This window comes from Mastomys coucha, unplaced genomic scaffold (genome assembly GCF_008632895.1).
Source record: "Mastomys coucha isolate ucsf_1 unplaced genomic scaffold, UCSF_Mcou_1 pScaffold5, whole genome shotgun sequence".
NCBI lineage: Eukaryota > Metazoa > Chordata > Mammalia > Rodentia > Muridae > Mastomys > Mastomys coucha.
This window is the reverse complement of record NW_022196911.1, coordinates 65487227-65510494: the sequence shown is the minus strand read 5'-3', so window position 1 is coordinate 65510494 and position 23268 is coordinate 65487227. Positions and strand designations below refer to the sequence as shown.

Below are 23268 nucleotides of genomic sequence, written 5' to 3'. Positions count from 1 at the left end.
GTTGGAGTTGGCAGTCCAGAGGTGGTGGGGCTGGAACACGGTTGAGAGAGGGGGGCCGGAAGTTGCCCTGGGCCCTGGGCCTGCCACAAGATGGAGGCTAAAGGCAGGAAATGGAGGCCAGGGAGAAAGGGGAGCAGCAGAGCCCAGGAAGAGGCTCATCTGGACCAGAGGGCAAAGTATTCAACCCCAAATGCTGCTTCCATTACCCATGGTCCCCCAAGACCCACGCCCCACCCACACAGCAACACTCATTAGCCCATTCACCAGGCCCAGGCAGGCAGGCCCACCCCTGAGAGCCACGTTTAAGCAAAGACAAACATGCCTTTCCCCACCCCCAACCCTAGGCCTTCCCTTAGCCCTTTCCTCCTGTCCAAGACTTGATTTTAAAAAGAACCTCCCAGAAGGCAAAAGTTTCTTCTGGAAATTTCAAAACAAAACAAAACTCTGTAAAACCCAGATATTAACCTCCCGTATCCCATCCCGCCTTTTAGCACCCCCAAGCTTCCGACACACCCCCCAAAACTCTTAGCAATCAAAAGATCTAAGATGGTGTGTATAAGCAATCGTTTTAGGGCCCCCTAGTATGCCAGACCCTCACCAAGACTACCAAATCTCCTATACCAAACCCCGCCAAGGCCTCCTGCTCCTTGCACCCTCCAGGACCCCCAGAAACAACTGTTGCCCCCAGCTCTAATGCCAGCAAAGCTTTTGTGGGGGTAAAAAAAAAAAAATCAAACACTATGCTAATGTCTGGGGATATTGGGGGCTCTCAAGTCTCAGGCTTTGGTTTCAATATGAGGTGCTACATCTTAGGGGTACAAAAGAAAGCTTCTCTGGTCATCCCCCCAATTCTAAGAGTTACAAGGCGCAACCCCACCCCAGCACGTACCTCCAAACCTCCCCCCCAACCGCCACGTCTCTCCTGAAAACAGGGGACACTTTCCTCCCCACTTACCTCAGCTACTCTCCCCTGAGATCCTGGTCCCCTATTTTGAAAGGGTGCAAATTTTGGGGTGCATCCCTCACATTTGGGGTGCAGGAGAAAAGAGACGCCCCAGTCGCATCGCTGGCCTCCTTCCTCTCAGCTGGCTCAAGGACTGGGAAGTGCCCTGGGGTGGGGGACCCCCACAAGAGAGCTCTGGAGGGGTTCCTCCACTCCCAGTCAGAACTGGGGACACCCCCCCAAAACCCGTCCCAGCCCATCCGTCTCCAACTCGGCGGGAGAGGCAGCTGCATTGCCCCAGTCAGATTCCCCCAACACTACATTCCTCACCCTATCTAGAGGGGTCCCGGGGCCCCCAAAAAATCCCAAAAAAATCTAGGATGTTGGGAAGACGGTCCTGAACTAGCTACCCAAATTTGGGGTCCTTAGATACCCCCGTTTTTTCAGGAAAATTCTGTCTTTCTCCTGCCTCCCGCCAGCCCTGCTCTGTCCCGATGCCAATTTTGGAAGTCACTCCCTCCTTCCTCCTCCCCGTTTCTCCAGGCCCCCCCGCTTGGGGGCTAGGGTCCAGGACACCTGGCTTCCAGACTGGGGGACACTCTTTAGAGGGTTAGGGGCCAAGAGGTCAAGCTCATTGCCCCTGTCTCAAGGAAGCAGGAAAGCCCGATCCTCCCCTCCCCTCCCCTCCCCCCTGGCTGGTCTCGGTGGTGGTTTAGGAAAGCCTGGAGGACTGGAATCTGCCATTGCTATTGCACAGGCAGTTTTTTTTCCTTGAGTTGGGGGGGTGGGCGGTGGGAGGGAGAGAGGGGAGGAGAGCCGAGGAGAACAGGGACCTAGGCGGGAATATCTGGCCTGGTTTACCCTCTAGCCCCTGCTGCCGTTGGGAACCCCTCCCCCCCTCAGCTCACCCTCATTCCCAATCCTCTGTCTGCTTTCTCTTTGGGGATCTTATCCTAAAAGATCAGGGTGCAAGATTCACCCCCTTGTAGACCACCACAGCCCCTCCTTGCCAGTTTCAGCAGCACTGTGTTAGTCAGGAAGCACCCACTTTAACAAGAGGCACCCCATCTCCTCCAAACGGATTTTTCCTTCCATAAGAAATCGGGGTTCAGAGTATAAAACCACCTTTCCCCCCCGGAGCTCAATAGGCCATATTCTAATAAGTCTATGATGGAACATACTGCTTTTTCCAGGCTTTGCCCTTCAAATTCTGGCCTTATTTGGGGGTTCACTAATTTTTTATTTTTTTACAATCTGGGACAAGAGGGGACTATCAGCAAAAGACAGCCTAAGTCGGAAGTGTGCTCTAGAATAGGTGAATCTCCAAATCAATTTCAATTTGTGATCCACCTCTCAGCTTCACCAAATGTGGCCAGTGACAAAACACCCAGAAACTGGACACCCCCCAAAGTATTCTACCCTGGGGGGGGCTCTTCTCACAGTTTCTCCTCTGAGGAATTTCACACCTAAACATGTACACAGGAATATCCTACCCTCAAAATGAGTCTCCACAAGATTCAAATATAAAACTTTGCCCCCCCCCATCAAGTCCTCAGCTACAGAAAGCCCTCACATCCCCTCCTAGCTTCCTGTTCTGTCTCAACTGTGATCTCTAAAAAGCCCAAATTGACCTTTATGTCCCCAAACACTCTCATCCAAACCTTGAAACAGCACTTGGAAAGAGACTACATCCCCCCTACTAGTCAAGTACTCATGTTCCCCCAGTAGATCAAAGTAACAGAGATGGACAGTTTCGAATGTGAACATAAGATCCTCCCACCCCCAAACTAAGACGGCTTTAAAACCAGCCCTGTACTTCCAATTTGCTATCAGTTCTCAGGACTAAAAACAGGCCTTATTGACTATAATAACTTCTCTGGCAAGTGACACCCCAAAACTCCCAATATCTAACTCCATCCTGACATCAAAGGGAGCCCTTAATGTTTTCACCTCAAAACTGGAGATAAAAATTGGATAGAGGCCAAATAATCTTTACAAAGTAAAGCCACATCGTCATCCAGGGTCCCTAGCTACCCCCAATCCCTAGTTGGTCTGCAGTTTTGTTTGCTGTGTGTCTGCTAAAAAATAAATAAGTAAGTAAATAAATAAATAAAATCAAAACCAATAAAACAAACAAAATGTACGCCACCCCCCAAGAACAGAAGGGAGATGCCTCAGGCCTAGATATGCAGGTCCATTCTTGTTCAACTGCTATGATCCTAACTCCCTACTCAAAGAGCTCCTGCTTCGTACCTGGGCTCAGCTCTGCCCCTCTTCTTCAAAGGAACCTTGTCCTCCTACCCCAAGACTCTTCAAACAAAATCTAAGGGTGTGGTCCCTGCCTAGCTTCTGGATTGAGTGCTTGGTTACCAGGTTCCTCCTGCCCTTTCTCCTCTGTCCTCTCTGTTTACTCCGACCAACGTTCATATTAATGTTCACTGAAAATTCCTGTCTACAAATTAGAAAACAAAACAACCCAAAGGTCTGTGTTCCCAGGCTCAAGACCCCACCTCATCCTAACCATAATATTCATCCCAAAGCCTTCCATAAGAGTTCTAGCCTGAGTTTCCTGCGGAGACCCTAACTCTTCTGTCTTCTACCTACTGCCCCACTAAGAGACAGACGTGCAGAGGAAATTATCAGAAAGAGAAGGTAGCTGAAGGTTTCCTGTAGCCTGGACTGAATACTTCCAGCTTGCTGGTCTGAGCACATCACCAGCCGGGAGGAGACCTAGGGGCGAAGCGAGGCTGGTGCTCGTCCGCCCTCTCGTGGAAGGATGCAGACATTGCCGAGCTTTGCCTACTTGCCGCGCTGGACCCCGGCGTCCCGCCAGACTCTAAGCGCAGCCGACGGGCGGGTGCTCGAAGCCCTAGTGAGCTAGGACTGATGGAGAGCGTCAGGGCTTTAGGCGGGAGTCTGTCTCTCTGGATCCCTATAAGGGCTGAGAAGAGAGTCGAGAGTAAGAGGCCGGACGCCTAGGTCTTCCGAGCGTCTCTCGGTCCCCACCCGGGGTTTTCCCCACCTCCTCGAGGGGAAGCAGCTGCAGGAGCCGTCCGGTCTCAGGACAATGGAAGGAAACGAACTAGAAATCATATCCGCCCTCTCCTTACCCCGCCTGGTCAGAGCTCCACCTCCCCCTTTTCTGGACCCTGCCTGTCAATCACGCCTCCTTCTCCCACTATCTGAGACCCCACGGGAGCCCACAAATGCCTCCCCCAAACCGATACCACTTGGACTGTCTATTTTCTTCCTGAATCCAATACATTGGAAAGGATATTTCCCTTCTCCCTCAACTGGCTGTTGGCACCCGCTTCCGAAACCCAACACTCCAAATCTCGCTGTCCCAGGTCCTCCGACGACACAGGCTCCCACATTACCACCCTCCGCATCACTAACCTCCCCAATTCTAATATCCTCATCCTCGGGTGCTTATTTAATGAACCAAAGCCATCCACGATACGACCACCTCGAGATTCTGAGATACAGTTTGAGACAGAGACCCCGCCCCGGGCTCACCATCTGGAGAGCCGCAGAGGAAGGAAGGATACGGACTCACGGGTTCACCCCACCTCCACCCCCGCCCCCGCCATCCCGGCAGAATAAAGGAGCAGAGACCGAAAGGGGAGAGACCCCGCCCCCCTCGAAGAGAGAAGCCGCAGCCCCTGCAGGACAGGGGTAAGAACCAGACCTTGAGGCTATCAGATTTCTGAGTCCCCAAAGAGGGCTTGGGATTAGTTGATAGTAATAAGACTTGAACCCCAGAAACGGTGCTAAAAAGAGATGGGGAGTACTGGGTCTAGTGATAGGAGTCTCGTAGACGGGCGTGGGCTGCAGATCATATTTGGTCCCCCAGGTAAGGTCTGGTACCTGTGACCCAGGCGCCCGGGAAGCAGAGGAAAGGAAGGTAGTGGATGAGGTAACTAGAATCGAACCAACGCACGGCGGGCGGGAGTGAGGGATTCCTTACACTCGCCCTCCAGGCGGAGGTACGAGAATTTCTCACTTGCTCCAAGATCTCTGCGATCCAGCAAAGGGAAGGAAGCCACCGTTTAGGGCATAGTGAACGAGAGAAATTAAGTGGGGCTGGTGATGCTGGGCCCGCTATCTGATGGCGTTGGCTCTAGGAACAGGTAGAAAACATCAGAGAAGGTAATCTGCTTTAGTAATGCCTGGATCCTCTAACTTTCTCGGTGGCTGGCGCAGGCTTGGGTCGCTATGGGTTCCACAGCGGCCCCAGAAGGAGCTCTGGGCTACGTCCGAGAGTTCACCCGCCACTCCTCCGACGTGCTTAGCAATCTGAATGAGCTGCGCCTGCGCGGGATCCTCACTGACGTCACGCTACTGGTTGGCGGGCAACCCCTAAGAGCGCACAAGGCAGTTCTTATCGCTTGCAGGTTCGAGGGGGGTAGGGCTCCTGGGGACTAACTGGGTAAAGAACAGAGAAACATGGCTGTGGAGAGTAATCGAAAGCATGAGGGAAAGTGAGAATAGAGAGGTCCACACACCTGCAATCCCAGAACTGGAGAGTCAGAAGGGGGGAAGGGAAGGGTGGAAAGAAAAGCTTGGGAGAGCGTCCAAAAATTGAGGCAGCAGTGCTAGTGGGGAGGCAAGACTCTCTTTTGGTCTCCCGGCTTCTAACAGGACCCATCTGTCCTCTCTCCAGTGGCTTCTTCTATTCAATTTTCCGGGGCCGAGCTGGAGTCGGAGTGGATGTACTCTCTCTGCCTGGGGGACCAGAAGCCAGAGGCTTTGCTCCTCTTCTGGACTTCATGTATACTTCAAGGCTTCGCCTCTCTCCGGCCACTGCACCAGCTGTCCTTGCAGCTGCCACCTATTTGCAGATGGATCACGTAGTCCAGGCATGTCACCGTTTCATCCAAGCCAGGTGAAGGAACGATGGGTTTGTGTCCTCCCTAGGAGTTAAGGGCAAAGGCAACGATTAGGAGACGGTGTTAATGATGATCGCACTTTTTCTAGCTATGAACCTCTAGGCATCTCCTTGCGACCCATGGAGGCAGAACCCCCGAGACCCTCAACAGTCGCTCCACCAGGCAGTCCCAGACGCTCAGAAGGACACCCAGACCCACCTACTGAGTCTCGAAGCTGCAGTCAAGGTTCCCCAAGTCCAGCCAGCCCAGACCCCAAGGCCTGCAACTGGAAAAAATACAAATTTATTGTCCTAAATTCCCAGACCTCACAAGCAGGAAGCCTGGTTGGGGAGAGTTCTGGTCAACCTTGCCCACAAACCAGGCTCCCTAGTGGAGATGAAGGCTGCAACAGCAGCAGCAGCGAAGAAGGAGCCACGCCTGGTCTCCAGAGCAGGTATAGAATCTAAAACTCGCAAGAAGTTTAGAGGCTGGCCCACTCTAGGATGCAGAGCCATTGAGCAGGCCATTGTCACTATTTAGGCCTGGTTTCGAAGATACTAACTCACCTTAGGGAGGTGGCCAAAGGCCAGAGTGCAGTGAGACTTAATGACCAATATTAGCTCACTTCCAGAAGATAGGCCTTGAAGTCTGTATTTTCCAGAAAGGGGACGGGGGGTGGGGGGTGGGGAGAAAAGCCGGCGCCCTGCCCCCAATCCCTAACCTTTTCTATGGCTTTTACCATCTGCCTAGAATATCTCTAGCTAATACCACCGCACGATTCAAATGTGGAGCTCTAGCAAATAACTCCTACCTCTTCACACCCCGGGCTCAAGAGACTTCTCTGCCAACTTCTAAGCAGGCTAATCCACCACCAGGTAAGAGGCGTCCTCTTCTGTAGCTGATCCAGGTCAATCTGGACCGAAAGACCTCAGAACAGACCTATTTAATAGTTCCCAAACTTGACTGCATTAGACTCCCCCATCCACCCCCGCTGGGAAACGTTCACCTCAGCGATCAGAATGGCTGAGAGTGAGGACCGATCATACATATTTTAAAGCTCCCCGTGCACTTCCAAAAAGCAACACAGTTTGGGAATTTCTGGCCTAGCCCAATCCAGGACTGAACGATCTGGATCTGCCCAGAGTTTGGCAGGGCCTCTCTGGCAATCTGTCACCCAGAGTGAGACAAGAAAGGGGAGAAACAGAAACCTCCACCCACTTATAAGAACCCCCACATACTGTCAGCACCATTGAAATTAGAAGCATGCTTCTAAATTAGACATATCTTGCTGACTGTATGGCCGTGAGTAAGCCAAATGATCCCCAGTAGCCTCCACAATAATTTAGGGGTACTAGTGTACTGTTGTAGATTTATGGGTACTCCTGGGGAGTCCTCAGTATTTACTAAGATTGTCATTGTTCCCCACCCTTCTTAGGAAGTGAGTTTTTCAGCTGCCAGAACTGCGAGGCAGTGGCTGGGTGCTCATCGGGGCTGGAGCCCTTAGCTCCAGGGGACGAGGACAAGCCCTATAAATGCCAGCTGTGCCGATCTGCCTTCCGTTATAAGGGCAACTTGGCTAGTCACCGCACGGTGCACACAGGTAGGAGAGGGTCGTGGTCTTCGTGCCCATCGTTCTCTTGGCGCGATCTGACTGTCTTTCTACTTGCAGGGGAAAAGCCCTACCGCTGCTCCATCTGCGGAGCACGTTTCAACCGACCCGCTAACCTAAAAACACACAGCCGCATCCATTCTGGAGAGAAACCTTACAAGTGTGAGACCTGCGGCTCGCGTTTCGTTCAGGTGAGGAGAGGGCTGGAAGGCAAGTGGGCGGGGCGAAGAGGGTTCCGCCCCTCCCCGAAGCGATCTCAAGGCTCCGCTCCTCAGGTGGCACACCTACGCGCACACGTGCTCATCCACACTGGAGAGAAGCCCTATCCGTGTCCCACCTGCGGAACCCGCTTCCGCCATCTACAGACCCTCAAAAGCCATGTTCGCATCCACACCGGGGAGAAGCCATACCACGTGGGTACCCTACGCAGTCTAATCATGAAATTATCCCTCGTATACGCAAGGGCGAGTCCTGCCAGAGGTGTTAGGTTTCTTGGAAATAAGCGACAGCCTAGAGTCCTAGTGAATCAGAGGCTTGCACCCGGGAGAGGGGTGAAGGTAGTTATGTACCCCGACTAGGTGCTGTTGTTAGGACTAGCACCTAACAGGTGTTGATGCTTTTGTTAAGTAAGGCAAGGCCCATCTCCAGGGAGCCCCCAGAAGACCTAGAAGGGCCTGAATGCCAAAAGGCTGATTGTCAGCGGAGAGCTGGACAGTTCCCCTTCCCTTCCTAACTAGAAAGGTTGTTGTGGAAGGGTTGAGACCTGACAGATCTGTCCTCCCACAGTGTGACCCCTGCGGCCTGCATTTTCGGCACAAGAGTCAACTGCGGCTGCATCTGCGTCAGAAACACGGGGCTGCTACCAACACTAAAGTGCGCTACCACATCCTCGGGGGATCTTAACCCCTAGGGGCTGTAAAAGCTGTAGGCTTGGTTTCCCTGATGGTCTTGATGATATGGGGGTGTGCTGGGCCACCCTGTGCTGACACCTTAATTTCGCACTGAGGAAGAGCGGGGGTGGCAGATCCTGGCTAGATCTGCCTCTGTTTTGCTGGTCAAAACCTCTTCCTCACGATCCAGATTGGGTAGGTAGGGGCTGGGGGAAAAAAAGAGAGAAACAGGGGACTTGCTCTCTTTAAGGGAACTTCCCCCTCCTTTTCAAATGGTTTATCTGTAAATATAATTTATTGAGGCCTGTAGTTGGTACCAGGGCCTTTATTCTGTTTGCATTTCCGACTTTCTTTTTCCACAAGTGTGATAAAAAAAGACTGGAAACGCAGAAGGGGGGGGCACCACTCTGCGGGCAGAGATACCTAGGCTTGGCCCTCTCCTTTGGCTTGAGTGTCTTACATTGTTTTTTTGTTTTGTTTGTTTTTTTCTTTTTTTAACGTTTCTTTCTGGAATTGCCCTTTCTTTTCCTCTCTTTGTTTGCTTGCTGGTTTACCTCTCCAGTTCTAGAACTGGAACCTTTAGTTTTCCTGGGCCCAGCCCTGAGAACATATAAGGTTGGGTAAGGAATCCTCTGGTATTTTGGATAATGAAAGATCTGTTGCAGGCCAGACATGGAAAGAAACCTTTCAGCTCTTTGAGGGTGATGGGAACCTTTTTTGATGAACCCAAAGTGTAAATAATAAGTTCCTCCGGAAGGCTGGGAAGGCAGGGGCTGGAGTCCTCATCATCCTAAATGAAAGTGGGTAGTCTTCATCAAGAAGGCCCAGCATCAACAGTCCCATCGATCTATTCACCTGGGTTCAGATGCACTACGTCCATCTATCAGACAAAGCCTGCCTAACCGTTTGCACTGAACCCATGATCTTCTCACCGGGACTGACTTCCATATCTCCATAGGGAGAGACCTGAAGATCCTTACTAGAGATTATGGGACCTTTTCTTCACTGTCCAGTTTCTGAGAATGCTATGACTAGAAAGAATTAATGACATTCCCTGACTATGAGTCTGAGGAATCCCTTACTGCATGAGCAGCTGGGTTTGAATGTCCCCTGGGACTCAGTATGCCCTTCTTCTTTGAATGTGTTTTTTTTTTTTTCTTTTTTCTTTTTTGTGTTGGGACAGCTTCTGGCAAGTGTCCAGATTCCAAAAATTTTATCTTTCATGGTTGCTTGAGTAGATTCTTACCTTAAAGTCTGAGTCTGAGACTCAGACTGCCCATCCTTACATTCCTGTCTGGGACCAGTGAATGTACTAGGACTTTCCACGGGAGGAAAAGGGGGGCTCCCTTCTATGGTGCCTTTGCAGTCCTTGGAGATTATTGCTGGAATTACATACTTAAAATCCTTCAAAGCCTGGCTGATGGATAGCCAAAGGGCCCTTCCACTTGAACAAGTTACCAGATAGTGATACAAGGTTGGTTGAGGGCTGCAGTTTCTGGTGTAGAACATGTAGATAAAGATGTCAGGGATGGAGTCCCATGGTTAGATGGAGTGTCTGGGATGTTAGATAGTATCTGGAAGCCTTGATTGACAGTCCTGTTCCTGTTGCCCTGGGACCTATTTGATGTATAGTACTTGGGTAAACAGCAAAACGACTTGAATTTGTAGAGCAGAGACTCCTGAATTAAGGCAGTCCTTGTGGCCAGCAGCTGAGGACAGGTGAGAAAGCCATTCATTCTTCCCGTTCCCATTTGACTCCCCTATCACCTGAATGCAGACTTGAACTGTGGGGGTTGTGGGAGTGGTGACAACAGCAGAGAGATTGAGAAGGCGATTTGATTTCTGTTTAGCAGACTGGCTGGGCACATGGGAAGTGCCAGGGGTGAGGTGTTAGAGCCTGCAAGATCAGATCCTTGGAATAAAGCAGCTCTTCTTTGTGCCATCTGTTGTGTCCTCAGTTTGTGTTTGTGTGTGTTGGGGGTGAGGAAACCGGGGACCTGGAAAGAGGTTCTGGAAACTAATAACTCAGATTCCTTGTTCATTGCACCGTTCCATCCCACTAGTCTTCTATGTTCCTTGCTCTCCCTTCCCTGCCCCAGCCTTCCGCCTCATTGTGTAGGAACCAGTGACTTCATGAAGTTTATCCGGAACCACCTGCATCCTGCCAGTCTGAAGTCACTTCCTGACTGAGGTGGGGAGGCTTTGAGGAGAAAGTAGGAAAGAACTAGGAAGTGCATCTGTGCTAGCTCAGGTTCTTAATGCTTGTGACCAACGCAACCCCCACCTCCTCACACACAACCAGCACCAGAGAGAATGGGTAGGACTTGGGTCCCATAAGAACCACAGAGGCTGGCTAGAGTGCTAGCTGCAAGGGGAAGACTGAGTGTTAGTGTCTATGGGCTTGCTCCATCTCCCACTGGTAGCATCTTGGAGTCTATCTAACGTCTAATACATTTGTCTTTTCCCATGACTTGTGTGGCCAAGGTGCACAGGTGTGTTCCAGGCCCAAGGCCAAAAGTCACCAAGTCTAGTATTTCCTCCCTCTGGACCTTACTCAGATGTCATAAAGACAAAGTCGGTCTCTGAAGCACCCTCACCAACTACAGCTGTGGCTGTGTTTTTTCGTCAGTCTAATGCTCTCCCTTGTAATCTTTAGTGGCTGCCTGTTTTTCTTCACTTTTTTTTTTTTACAAGCCCATAACCTAGGCTATTTTTTTAAAAAAAGGTAGCAAAATATAGAAATTAAGCCTTCTGTTACAGTTTAGCCTCTATCAAAAATAAGATCAGCTATAATTACTTGTAGTATGTTAAATGCACAGACTTACTAATTTAACCCCTGGTAGCTCTAAAAAGTAGGGAGTGATCAGTTAACAGATGACACCAACTGAGAAGTTAAGTATCCTGACGGTGTAAAAAGTGGTAAAATCAAAATGGGGCTGTGATCTGATTCTAAAAGTCTAAAGACTGGGCTCTTTTAAGATTAAACTATTTTCTATACCATTGCCATATCCTTATTAAAAGTCTACTTATAACTGTAGACCCAAGGCATTTCAGCATTTTATTTTCCATAAATGCAGCTGAGAAATGTAACATGGTTTGGTTTGGTTTTGCTTGGTGCAAGGGATTGAACCCAGGGACTTCCACGAGACGCCAAAAGCCCTTGGGTTTTGGGAAGGGAGCTTTTCATTTTACAAATCTAATTAACTAATTTATTATTGTGCGTGCATGTGTGGTATTTTTGTGTGCGCACACCATGGCATGTGTACATGTGGAGGTGAGAGGAGAGCTTTGTGAAGTCAGTCCTCTCCTTCCACGATCCTGTGAGTTTCAGGGATTGAATTCGGGCCATCAGCCTCTCAAAGCAAGCGCTTCGCCTGCTAGGACATCTCCCTAGCCCCTCCTTAGGCTTTAGATGCAGAGTCTTGTATGTAGCTCAAACCTGACTCTGCCTCCTATCGCGAGTAACAGGAGCATGCCAAGTTCACCATTTATTTCCTTAAGATAGGATCTCACTAAATTGCCCAGGTTAGCCTTTACTTCAGTCTGAAGTCCCGGCATGCCTTAAGCTTGCTACCCTCTTACCCCAGTCTCTTAAATAGCTGGGGCTGCAGACAGGCCAGTGCAATCAAACTTGATTTATATACTTATGTTTATGTGTAGCATTTTGCCTACGTGTATTTAAGTGACTCCGGTGGGTACAGTGCCTGTGGAGGCCAGAAGAGAGTGTCAGATCCCCTGGAATAGGAGTTACAGTGTGGGAGCTGACTAGGCCTGAGCCCTCCCTGTTCCTCTGAAAGAACAGCAAGTGCCTTTCACTGCTGAGCCCTCTCTCCAGCTCCTACAGTATGATTTCTTAAAAGCATAGCTCCTTAGCCCATCCCCCTCTTGTTTGCCTCTTTCCCCACTGGTCTGTATATGAATTCTGAGCCCAAGGTTTCAAGGTCAGAGTCCTGGGGAGCCTGAGGTAGAATAAGAGGAAAGCCCAAGTTATTGCTCTAACGAGGTGAAGGGGCAGTGCCTGCTGGAGCCCTGGTTAGATAAGAGGCTGATTGTTCCAGTGGCCAGCATCATGGCTGGTCTCTCTTAAGTAGTTCAGCATAAGACCCAAAAACCCAAAACAAAAACAACTGGTTAGGAAATGGCCAGTATTAGAAGGCTAAGAGAAAGTTTCCAGCAGCGCTGAGGGAAAAGTAGGTGGTAACGGGGGACTCGGATGGTGACAGCCTCCCTTCCTCTCCCCAGTTATTTTTGGTCTCAGTGACCTGCAAGTTTCCTGCTAGTGGGGTCAGAAACGGCAGGAAAAGAATTCTCATTACAGAAACGAATGCCAGGACTCCAACATGTCACCCGTCCTCGTTCTCCGCCTCTCCCCTTTATAACAGCAATGCTGGGAATTGAACCTTCTGTTCAACAGGGCCTGTAAACCCCTTTTAATTATTATTATGATTTTTGAAAATTGAGACAGGGTCTAGCTAAATTGCCCACGTTAAGCATGAGCTTGCCTCTGCCTCCGGGGCAGCTAGAATGTGCTTTCCTGTCCTCCCTCTTCCTCGTCCCCCCTCGACTCAGCCGTCTAGAATTTTCAGGGCTTTTCTAGTCGCCCCAGGTGCTCTCTCAGTTTGACTCTTACCTCATAACCTATCCCTTCGTACCCACGCTGCCTGGCAATTCGTGGATCCCTCACTAAGCAAGTGAGTTTCTGCCTGGCCAGGACCAGTTTCTCCACAACCAGCCCTTTGATGCAAGTCTGAAATGTGATTGACCCAGCACCCGCAGAACCCTCGCGGTAGGTCCCTTGTCACGTGGGACCTATCTTCCTCATGCCCCTCCCTACGCATGCGCCCCTCTCTTACTGCAGGTTCCGAGCAATGCTGTAAACTCCGCCCAGACCCTCTGGACCCACCCCTTGCTCTAGAGACCTGCATCCTAATTGGCGAGCCAAGTGTTGGATGTTGGCCCACTTAGGCAGGTGTTGAATCTTCAAAGATAACATAATCCACAACCAGACTACCTCTTGTTAGGGTTGTAGCCCGAACCCGGTTTTCTTCCTGGCCTCTAAAGAAATCATCTGGCTGGAGTCTGGATCTCGGCTGCGGGCTTAACCCGGCCCTGTGTCGGTGGCAGGTCCCGGTTTATAGGCCTCCCTCCCCTTGGGGAAAGGCGCAGGCGCCACAAGCTTTATCAGTAACTTCCTAGCTACCAGCCCCAGCTTAGTGCTGAGCGTCCTGCAGGGTAGGTGGGAGGGCCAAAGGGAGCGGCTTAAAGCCCTGATCAGGCAGGGGCTCTTAGGAGCTGTCCCTTTGTTCCTTCCGGAATGGTGCGCAGGGCTGAGCCCCCCGACGGGGGCTGGGGATGGATGGTGGTGCTCTCAGCGTTCTTCCAGTCGGCGCTCGTGTTTGGGGTGCTCCGTTCTTTCGGTGTCTTCTTCGTGGAATTTGTGGCGGCGTTTGAGGAGCAGGCAGCCAGAGTATCCTGGATCGCTTCCATAGGGATCGCGGTGCAGCAGTTTGGGAGTGAGTGCTGCGTCCGGGTGCGGTGGCCTGCCATCCTTGGAGAAAAGAGGGAATTTGGGGACCAGAAAGGGGAAAGGGTCGGGAGGATGCTGAGGGAGGATGGCGGAGACCACCTCGCAGAACCCATTCCAATTCCCCAGGCCCAATAGGCAGTGCCCTGAGCACGAAGTTGGGCCCCAGGCCTGTGGTGATGACTGGGGGCATCTTGGCTGCGCTGGGGATGCTGCTTGCTTCATTTGCTACCTCCTTGACCCACCTATACCTGAGTATTGGGCTGCTGTCAGGTGAGACCCTGGGCAAGGGCAGAAGTCCAAGGCCTGGATCTTAAGCCTCTGGGTTTTCTTCACCTTCTTCCACCTCTTTCCAAAAAGGCTTAGGGAGAACCTATATGCCCTGAAGGGAATTCTTAAACTGAATGACTAAGTCAGAGATAATCCTGAAAACACAAGCCCAAACCCATCCGACTGGAGTGTAGAAGGGAGAATGGCTTTAAGATTGTGCTAGGTAGCGACTGAAATAGATATCATTGCTTACTTAAAAAAAATATATAATAATAATAATAATAATAATAATAATAATAATAATGATGATGATGAAACTTTCAGTGCTTATCGATGCTTAAACACACCTGGGTAACGGAAGATTAATGTAGCCAGAAACAGTACATATGGGGCTCTAATTCCAAAGTATTGTGTTAGTTACTTTAGAAACACTATCTTTTGTCTTTCCAGATCCCATAGAGCAGCGGTTCTCAACATGGAGGTAGCGATCCCTTTGGGACGGTCGAACGATCCCTTCATGGGGGTCGCATAGCAGATACCCTGGCATCAGATATTTACATTACAATTCATAACAGTAGCAAAAATACAGTTAGGAAGTAGTAATGAAAATAATCTTATGGTTGGGGGTCACCATGACAGGAGGAACTGTACTGAAGAGTCAAAACATTAGGAAGGTCGGTAACCACTGTCATACAGTGTGTCAACCCCATTTTGCAGATGAGGTGGTAGAGCCTGGGAGAGTAAGCCGAACATACAAAGTCACACAGCTAGAAAGTGTTAAAGCCAGCACTATGAATACCCAGGTTTGTGGGAGTGCAGAGCAGGGGCTTGTTTGCTACAAGGTAGTGTTGGAATTACTGGGTGTTCTGAGCCTCTCCAAAGCCCTTACAGCCTCCCGACTTGTTTTCCTTTTGACAGGCTCGGGCTGGGCCCTGACCTTCACTCCGACTCTGGCCTGCCTCTCCCGTTACTTCTCTCAGCGTCGATCTCTGGCCATGGGGCTGGCCCTGACTGGAGTGGGCATCTCCTCTTTTGCATTTGCCCCCCTCTTCCAGTGGCTGATCAACAACTATGCTTGGAGGGGAGCTCTCTTACTAGTGTCTGCCCTCTCCCTACACCTGATGGCCTGTGGTGCTCTCCTCCGCCCACTCTCCCTGACGGAAGACACTGCTGTGGGTGGCCCTGGGGCCCAGATCACCTCCCTCTTCCATCATGGCCCCTTCCTCCGATACACTGTTGCCCTCACCCTGATCAACACTGGCTACTTCATTCCCTACGTCCACCTGGTGGCCCATCTGCAGGATCTGGGCTGGGACCCGCTGCCTGCGGCCTTCCTACTTTCAGTGGCTGCTATTTCTGACCTTGTGGGGCGTGTGGCATCTGGTTGGCTGGGAGATGCAGTCCCAGGGCCCGTGGCAAGACTTCTGATGCTTTGGACCACCCTGACTGGGGTGTCACTAGCCCTGTTCCCTGTTGCTCAGGCTTCCACAACCCTGGTGGTTCTGGCTGTGGCCTATGGCTTCACATCAGGAGCCCTGACCCCAGTGGCCTTCTCCGTGCTTCCTGAACTGGTGGGGACTGGAAGGATTTACTGTGGTCTGGGACTGGTGCAGATGATAGAGAGTATCGGGGGCCTGCTGGGGGCTCCTCTATCAGGTAAGAGAAATGGGGTTGCCAACCGGGCTGGGGATGTCATGTTGTACAGTTGAGGGAAGTGTTAATAGTGTCCTCTAGTATGTAAACAGTGTACAGCCTGCATAGCCAATCACAACAGTCCTGAAGTGGGTTCACATGAGGACAGATCTTGGGTCTAAGAAGGTCGGAGTGGGAAGACAAGAGTGAAACTGCAAGCTTGGTTTTCAGAAGACCTGGCTTGGCCTAACTTGTCAGCGTCTTTTCTTTTCCTTTGGCCCAGTAGGCCCCTGCCCAAATGTCTGAAACATCTGGTTAAAGTTCTCTGTGCTTAGGATTCCAGAACCTTCCGATCTTTAACATCTTCCTCTTAACTATTAACTGAAGGCTTAAAAGGGCCACTGCTGCCAGAACAAACACACAGATATGCTTGACTTCCTATGGCTCACCAACACATACAGACTGGTTGGGAATCCTTTCTACAGGAGAGTAACAGCCAAAATGACCTTTTGAGGCTGTTTAAGATACTCCAGTCTCATATTCATCCAGTCCTACCTTGGGAGTTCCATCTCTTCCAAGACAATGGATTTTCCTTTGTCCACAAATGGGTCTAGGCCGTTAGCCCCAGTGTGCAGATCACCATGTATGTTTCTTTTTCTCTCTTGGATCCAGGCTACCTCCGGGATGTGACAGGCAACTACACGGCTTCTTTTGTGGTGGCCGGGGCCTTCCTACTTGCAGGAGGTGGAGTTCTTATCACCCTGCCCCAATTCTTCTCCTGCATCTCAGTTTCTACCTCCAGACCCCAGGACCTTGTGATAGACGCACCGGATACCAAAATTCCCCTGCCCAAAGAGGAGGTGATGGGAGAGGACTAAACTCCACCGAGAGCAGTGGTCATGGAAACAGGGCTTGGCAGTGTCAGGTCTTTGGCCTCATCAAGGCATCCACAGAAGCACAGTGCCTTAGGATTCTTGATCTGTCTCCTCCAGAGCAGGCCCAGGGTTTCTACAATTTATGTGCCAACCATTTGTATTTTGCTGAGGACTCACCTATCACCTTTGCTCACAAGAGCTTTTCTTAAGGCTCCAGGAGATCTCACTCCACTGAGTTCTGAATCAAATCTGAAAATCAAAGGCCAAGAGTCTTCTCATGTTTTCCTATGTGATATCTGAAGTCCCTGGTATATAGAACAAATAAGGAAACTGGACAATAATTTTAACCTCAAAAAGAGCTGGGAACCAGGTGCTTGGGGCAGCTAACAGGGCCATGGCTGAGCAAAGGAGTGGAGATGACCGTGATCCCTGGTGATCCAGGGTTACTCCCTCCCGTCCACTTATCGCCCTCTTCTCCACTATTCTGGTGACACAGGGGGAATTTTTTTAAGAGAAAGGCATATGCATGGAAGAAGGTAGCTTGGGAGCAGAAACTGGAACTGATAAAGCCCATGTGTGACATAAGAGCCTTATACTTTTGAGACAGCCTCACCGTGTAGCCCAGGCTGCTCTTGAACTTGAGAACTGGCCTTCTCCCAAGCACTAGGATGGCAGGTGCACACAACCATACCCAGATGGATTTCTGTTCCTCCTAGGCTAATGAAGGTCGATCAAAATGCAAGAAAAAAGTAAGGAGGTTTGAGAGCTAGAAAGGAAGCTCAGTTACGAGCACTTCCTGCTCTTCCAGTATGCCAGAGCACCCACACTAAGTGGTTCACAACTATAATCCAGAGGATCCAATATCCTCTTCTGGTATCCATGGGCACCCCCCCCCACACACACACGGTATACATTCACACAAACGCACATACATAAGGGATAAAAATCTTTTTAAAGGTAGGTCTGAAGAGAGAGCTCAGTATCTAAGAGTACTTGCTGCTCTTCTTGCTGATCTATTTGGGTCCTGGTGCCTACACCCAGCAGTTCACAACTGCCTGTAAGTCCAGCTCTAAGAGATTTGTCCTCCACAAACACACATAAATAAAAATAAATTTTAGAAGTTCAAACAGAAGGTTTAGATGTGCCCCTAACAAACTGGAACTGAGTAGCTGACAATTTCTCAAAGACCCTCTCAAGGTAAGGATTTGGACAAATAAAAACCGGACAGACATCACTCCTCACCGCCAGGACTGCTGGGACCCTGCTGCTTTCAGCTAGTGTTATGAGATATCTTAAGTAGAGATTCTTGGGGTCCTGGATTGGCTAATGGAGCTCTCAATAGGGTAAGATAAAAATTCTTTATTAGGGAAGGGGACAACCAAAAAAAGGATCAACAAGTCGTATCCCGGATGGAGCCAGCGCCCCCCGCAGAGAGCAGGGAGACTTGTGGAACTGGGAGCAGCTCCCCTCTCTCAGGTGGAGGGGTTGCTGGAGGTGAGGCTGGACGGCAGGAGGGGAGGGCTCTCGGCAGCCCCATGTAGATGAAGCTGCCAGAGAGGATGAAAGAGCTGCACACCAGGAAAGAGGCACTGAAGTCTCCCGTCTTATCCCTTAGGAAGCCTGAGAAGAGGGGTAAAGGAATTTAGAAGCCTGGCATCCCAGGGGCAGAAGACAAGTATTGAGCGAATCTGCAGGCTCAGCCCTTACCTGACAGAGGAGGGCCCAGGAGTCCCCCGAGGCTCATCAGCATCATCACCAGTCCTGTGGCCTGCACCACACCTCCAATGCCCACCAGCCCCGGGAGCACACCAAAAACCAGTGGGGCATAACTCCCGGCGCTCAGGCCATAGGCCCCAGCAGCGGTTAGCAGAGGAGCCCCCCAACCCTCCTCCGACCCCACAGTGGGCACTAGTCCCACCGCCAGTACCCCTAATCCAGTCAGAGACCCAAACACCACCAGAAGACGTGGAAGGGGCACCCAGCCCTGGTCTGCCAGCCATCCACTGACCAATCGGGCACAGGCATCTCCCACTGCAGCGACAGCCACCACCAACGCTGCCCCGTAACCACCCATGCCCTGATCTAAAGCGTGAGGACCCAAATGCACGTAGGGGACGAAGTATCCACCCCCGATCAAGGCGGTGCCCAAAGCGAAGACTGAAAAGGCCCGGCGCTTGAACAGACCTAGGCCGAGGGCAGCTAGCGGGGTGCGAGGTGGGGCCAGCGGGTCACCAGAGAGAGCTAAAGGTCGTAGCAAGGCGCCACAGGGTGTGAGGTGAAGGGTGACAGCGCCAAGGAGGAGCAAGGCACCCCGCCAGCCGAAAGTGTCAAGGAGGAACTGCAAGGCAGGTGCCAGGAGCAGCGAGGATGCCCCATTACCGGTGAGCGCCAACCCTACCGCCAAGACCCGACGGCGGGAGAAGTACCGAGAGAGGGTACCCAGGGCTGGGGCGAACACCAGGGCCCAGCCAGAGCCTGCAAATGGATAGGGCAGGATGAGAGTACAGGTATGGCATTCCTTAGCCCCGCTTCTCCCCTGCATGCGCACGCGGACACACACACACACAGTCCTTATACAGTCCCCTACCCTATAAGTTCCTGTCCCCATTATCACCCCTTAAGCATATGGACACCCACCCCATTCTTCTTACCAGCGAGGAGGCCCAGGCCGAGGTAGAGATGCAGGAGGCTTCGGGCGAAAGCCGAGAAGACCAAGCCAAGCGAGGTTAGGACTCCCCCAACCATCACCACGGGGCGTGCCCCCCAGCGAGTGCTCAGGGCGCTGCCCACTGGGCCTAGAAGGGGGCGGAGTCAACGAAGACATGCCCCGGGACCCCCAAACTATCCGCAACATTTCTCATTGGCTGTTTTGCCTGGCCTGGTTAACTCCTCCCTTTGACCTCAAGACCCACACTCTTCTAGAACTTGGTTCCACCAGTAGCTCTCAGGTTGTCTGGTAATCAAGTCTGCTGTCTCCCATCACTACATCCACGGCCTCTCCACCCGATGCCCGCCTCCCACCTCGGGGGGCCCCCCCTCACTGGCTGCCTGCTGCACGGCCAAGGCCAGGGCGCTGACCCACGCAGTGTCCTGGGCGCTTCGTTCAAAGTGCTCCGCGAGGTCGGGGAGGGCAAGGCCCAGGGAGCGTAAGAGCCCGTAGGAGAGCCCGTTCACGGCGAATGCTGCGGCCGCCACCACCCAGCCCCAGCCCCCGTCCGGGGGTCCGGCCGGCTTGGGGGTCATCGCCGTCTGCTGGGGTGGGGAAACACCTGTGAATCAAGTCTCCACGCCTGGGCCTCCGCTAGGGAGCTGACGTCCCTGAGATCCAGCCTCGGGCTGCTCGCCCAGGGTGGGCACGTCGCCCGGAGCATGGGCGCGGGAACCAGGCCTAGGGATAGAAGTCCTGGGTGCGCGTGAGGTCCTGGGATGGGGGGCAGCAGGATCTCCCAGGCCAGAGGCTCATCCTTCCCAAATCCTCTTTCTCTTACCCGACCTCTCCCCGCGTTGGGGGTAGGGAAAGGGCGAAGGTGGGTTCGGCCGGATTTTCTCCGCACTTTCCGGCAGGCAGGGTTCTGCGGAGCAGCTAGCCAGCGCGGAGATGGAGCCCAACTTGGACCGCTCTCTCCGGTAAACAGAGATCACCACAGGGGCCCGAGCCACCTGGGACACGGGGTGGGGGTGGGGGTGAGTACCGAGGGCGGGGGAAGGAGAGACAGCCAATCCACCCAGGCCTGGCTGAGGCCTGACGCCGAGTCCCACGAGGATTGAATTATCCACACACAACCCCCAGCCCTGGATAGGGAACCGCGAGGAATGAGTGTACCTGGTGGCCGCGCCCCGCCTCTCCCCGCGCCTCTCGGCGCCGCGGGGTTCACACCCACGCACCTGCCGTCGGCTGCGCACGAAAGAAGAGCCGGGTTGCAATCCTTGCTCGGCCGACTGCCCACGCGTAAAAAATAGCGGTGGTCTCCAAAACCTAAATGAGTTCTTGGATTCTCGGATTTGTTGCTGAGGACCCTGTAAAGCTCCGACATCAAATCACTGGCCTCCAATGGACAATACCAGCATGCCGTCACTGGAAAGGAAGGAGACTCCTCAGTACCAACACCTAGGATGTTCCAGGCAGTCTTTGCATACTTTGCCATTTCATCTTTACGATATCCCTATGAAGACCGCACTATCTCCATTTTACAAATGGAATAGCTGAGCCTTAAAAAGGTTAGGAAATCCACCCCAAACCATTCAGCTTTAAAAAAAAAAAAAAAAAAAAAAAAAAGTGGACATATTTGGAAATATTTGAATTTAGGTTTATCCTGTCGTGGGAGGATGCGGGAAGAACAGACCTAGGAGTGACACAGAGACTGGTACAGTTGAGGGAAATAGCCTGGAGACAGATTGACGTGAATTGCCATGGAAAGGGCAGAATCCATGCAAAGCCACAGTGCGTGAGATTCTAAACCAGAGGTGACTGGGAATAGCTGTGCTCTTTGCCACCAGCCTCGCTAAAGGCTTAGGCAAGATCCTTTTTTTTAGCGAAACAAGAATTCGGAGAAATAAACTATTCAGGTGTTTTTCTTGAAGACTTTAACGAGCATCCTTCATTAGCAGTCGCTATTGCTTCACTCCAGCCATTTGACTCATTTGGTTTAATCATTAAACAATGCCATTGAGATTTCAGCGATTTGCAGGTTGGAGCGTATATCCACCCATAGCCACAGGATGGCAGTGTTTCCCAACTGATGAGAAGGTATCTGCCTAGAAAGGGAAGCGACATAGCTCAGAAGTCATGAAACCTGAGGATTAAAGAGTGGAGGCACTTTCAGCAGCACACCATTGTGTTCTGGTAAGGCCTCACAACCATTAAAGGCGAGCCAGGCTACCTTCCCATCCCACACTCCTACCCCCGAGGGATCAGCAAATCTACCCTTTTCTCAGTTCTAGGTTTTGGCGTAAATGGTTTTTCTGCTGAAACGTCCTAGAACAGAGAACCATGAAGGTTTGAGGCCCTGCCACATACACTTTAGGAAAGAGGCCTCAGTGGATTCACCAGCCAGGAGCTGTCCGTGGAAGCCACTGGAGTGGTGGCGCCTGCAGGTACTCAGCCACTAGGGAGGAACAACCGGTTGGTTTCTTGAGAAGGGCTGGTAAGGACTCTGCTCCTCTGTAAGTGGAACCCAGCCAGTCAAAAGGAATGGCTCTCTCTGTGGTGAAGTGGAAAGACAGCCAGAGAGGAGACTATTTCTGGGTTGTAGCAAACAGTGCTGTGTACTTTGGCAGAATGTGAAATCTAGAGCCAAGGGTGCTTGGTTGTGAAAGGGCAGGTTCCTCATCTTCCTCATGCTCACAGCCAGGGTTGATGTGTGTTGCTCATGGAGGTAAGGTAATGAACACTGGAAAAATGGATCCCTAACAAGATTTACCCAGCTTGACTTTCGCTTAGCTATCCGAGTGCAAACAACTGTCTGTTTCCTTGTTTTTCAAGTGGTTATAATAACAGTTACCTGATAGGGTTGTTGTAAGGATTAAATTCGTCATGGTGTATGCATGTGTAAGTAAGAGACTTAGAACAGTGTCTGAATAGGATACGTAATCGCCCTCATGGTCACCACTGTAGCCCAGGGCAACTGGACGAGGCTCTACAGCAGTGCTTCCCTTTGCCAGGTGGCCATTTCAGACTCAAAACTGCTCTAGTAACTCAAGGGCAAGGAACCACATCAATCCTGTGAGTTTTTGTAGAATCACGTGGGTTAGAAAGTATGAATGTTTTTAAGAAAATTAAATGGAAAATGTGGCTCCTTTTCTTTTGGGGGAGTGGTGGGAAGAATGGAGCTCATGAAACCCAGGCTGACTCCAAATCACTAGGTAGCTAAGGATGACTTCGAACTTATGCTATCAACCTGGTGCTGAGATTAAAGGTAATCAATCCTTTTGCATCCATATGTAATCCCACCTCTGGCTTTTTCTCCTGCCATAATAAATGTACAACCATGTGTACTAACAGAAGTTCTGTCTATGAAGATTTCCCTTCACCTGTGCCCTTTAAGGTTCCCTAGTCCCAGACAGAGACTGGAATGCACTTTCGGGTGGTGCCTGCACAGCATGCAGAACATCTGTAAACAAGGGTCTAGTCTTCTCTTTCTCAATCAGCAAACTATAAGGCACACCCCATGCAGCTGTAGGTGTGTGTGTGTGCTCGAGGACAGAAAGCCTTGTACAAGAAGCAGGAACCAGAGGCATTTGGGCAACTTCTTCAAGTTCCTGTTTGTGTCTTCAGGACCTGCTCAGGCCCAAACACGTACCATTTCCATTCCATAATGGATTGCAGCTGCGCATGTTCAGCTTTATGGCTTGGTGGGTCAGATGATAACCCAGGTCAGATGATAACCCAGCTCATGCTGCATGATAACCTAGTTAATCCATCATCAAATGTCAAATGTTTAGTTTTCACTAAGGCCCAGTAGCCGGCCAATGGCAGTCTGGAGAGGATGGAGTCATGCCTCCACCGTGATTCACCTCCAGGAGTCTGACAGAGATTCCAAACAGCATCTCTCTCTGCCACCAACCTCAAGTACCATCATCAGGTCTGCTGGGTTTCACGGCCCAAGTGGTAGAGCAGCCTGGAGACCCGCTGACGAGCCGTCTCTTGTTCCAGGCCCC

General features: G+C 51.3%; 3 protein-coding genes and 1 long non-coding RNA gene across 7 annotated transcripts; 3 read left to right on the top strand and 1 right to left on the bottom strand.

The window, feature by feature from the left end:
• Positions 1-4561: 4561 nt before the first annotated feature.
• On the top strand, positions 4562-10254 carry Bcl6b (BCL6B transcription repressor). The gene is made up of 9 exons (XM_031353698.1): positions 4562-4618; positions 5147-5337; positions 5607-5828; positions 5921-6265; positions 6562-6686; positions 7247-7411; positions 7481-7611; positions 7696-7833; positions 8207-10254. The coding sequence occupies exons 2-9, from the start codon at positions 5159-5161 to the stop codon at positions 8321-8323; spliced, it is 1422 nt and encodes a 473-aa protein (XP_031209558.1). The 5' UTR covers positions 4562-4618; positions 5147-5158; the 3' UTR covers positions 8324-10254.
• A 3040-nt stretch (positions 10255-13294) lies between these two features.
• Slc16a13 (solute carrier family 16 member 13) lies at positions 13295-17850 on the top strand. The gene is made up of 4 exons (XM_031353056.1): positions 13295-13823; positions 13964-14107; positions 15023-15760; positions 16409-17850. The coding sequence occupies exons 1-4, from the start codon at positions 13625-13627 to the stop codon at positions 16612-16614; spliced, it is 1287 nt and encodes a 428-aa protein (XP_031208916.1). The 5' UTR covers positions 13295-13624; the 3' UTR covers positions 16615-17850.
• A 100-nt stretch (positions 17851-17950) lies between these two features.
• On the bottom strand, positions 17951-20465 carry Slc16a11 (solute carrier family 16 member 11). Of its 4 annotated transcripts, none has more exons than XM_031353053.1 (6): positions 20435-20465; positions 20100-20271; positions 19653-19999; positions 19263-19406; positions 18319-19086; positions 17951-18231 (listed from the first exon to the last, which is right to left on the bottom strand). In XM_031353053.1, the coding sequence occupies exons 3-6, from the start codon at positions 19852-19854 to the stop codon at positions 18002-18004; spliced, it is 1344 nt and encodes a 447-aa protein (XP_031208913.1). In that variant the 5' UTR covers positions 19855-19999; positions 20100-20271; positions 20435-20465; the 3' UTR covers positions 17951-18001. The 4 variants fall into 4 exon arrangements, with proteins under 4 accessions (XP_031208913.1, XP_031208915.1, XP_031208912.1 ...); XM_031353055.1 differs by having other exon boundaries at positions 19653-19860; XM_031353052.1 differs by having other exon boundaries at positions 19653-20271.
• On the top strand, positions 20248-22614 carry LOC116078091. Its single transcript, XR_004113418.1, has 2 exons — positions 20248-21454; positions 21547-22614. It is a non-coding gene; the product is annotated as an uncharacterized LOC116078091 (long non-coding RNA).
• Positions 22615-23268: the final 654 nt, after the last annotated feature.

Coding starts and splice junctions, on each gene's coding strand:
- Slc16a13 (XM_031353056.1), top strand. CDS start 13,625: ATGGTGCGCAGGGCTGAGCCCCCCGACGGGGGCTGGGGATGGATGGTG. Junction 13,824..13,963: donor CGCGGTGCAGCAGTTTGGGA/GTGAGTGCTGCG, acceptor CCAATTCCCCAG/GCCCAATAGGCAGTGCCCTG. Junction 15,761..16,408: donor GCTGGGGGCTCCTCTATCAG/GTAAGAGAAATG, acceptor TCTTGGATCCAG/GCTACCTCCGGGATGTGACA.
- Slc16a11 (XM_031353052.1), bottom strand. CDS start 19,854: ATGACCCCCAAGCCGGCCGGACCCCCGGACGGGGGCTGGGGCTGGGTG. Junction 19,407..19,652: donor GGCCGTGCAGCAGGCAGCCA/GTGAGGGGGGGC, acceptor GCCCCCTTCTAG/GCCCAGTGGGCAGCGCCCTG. Junction 18,232..18,318: donor CCTGGGCCCTCCTCTGTCAG/GTAAGGGCTGAG, acceptor CCCTCTTCTCAG/GCTTCCTAAGGGATAAGACG.
- Bcl6b (XM_031353698.1), top strand. CDS start 5,159: ATGGGTTCCACAGCGGCCCCAGAAGGAGCTCTGGGCTACGTCCGAGAG. Junction 7,412..7,480: donor TCACCGCACGGTGCACACAG/GTAGGAGAGGGT, acceptor TTCTACTTGCAG/GGGAAAAGCCCTACCGCTGC. Junction 7,834..8,206: donor CCGGGGAGAAGCCATACCAC/GTGGGTACCCTA, acceptor GTCCTCCCACAG/TGTGACCCCTGCGGCCTGCA.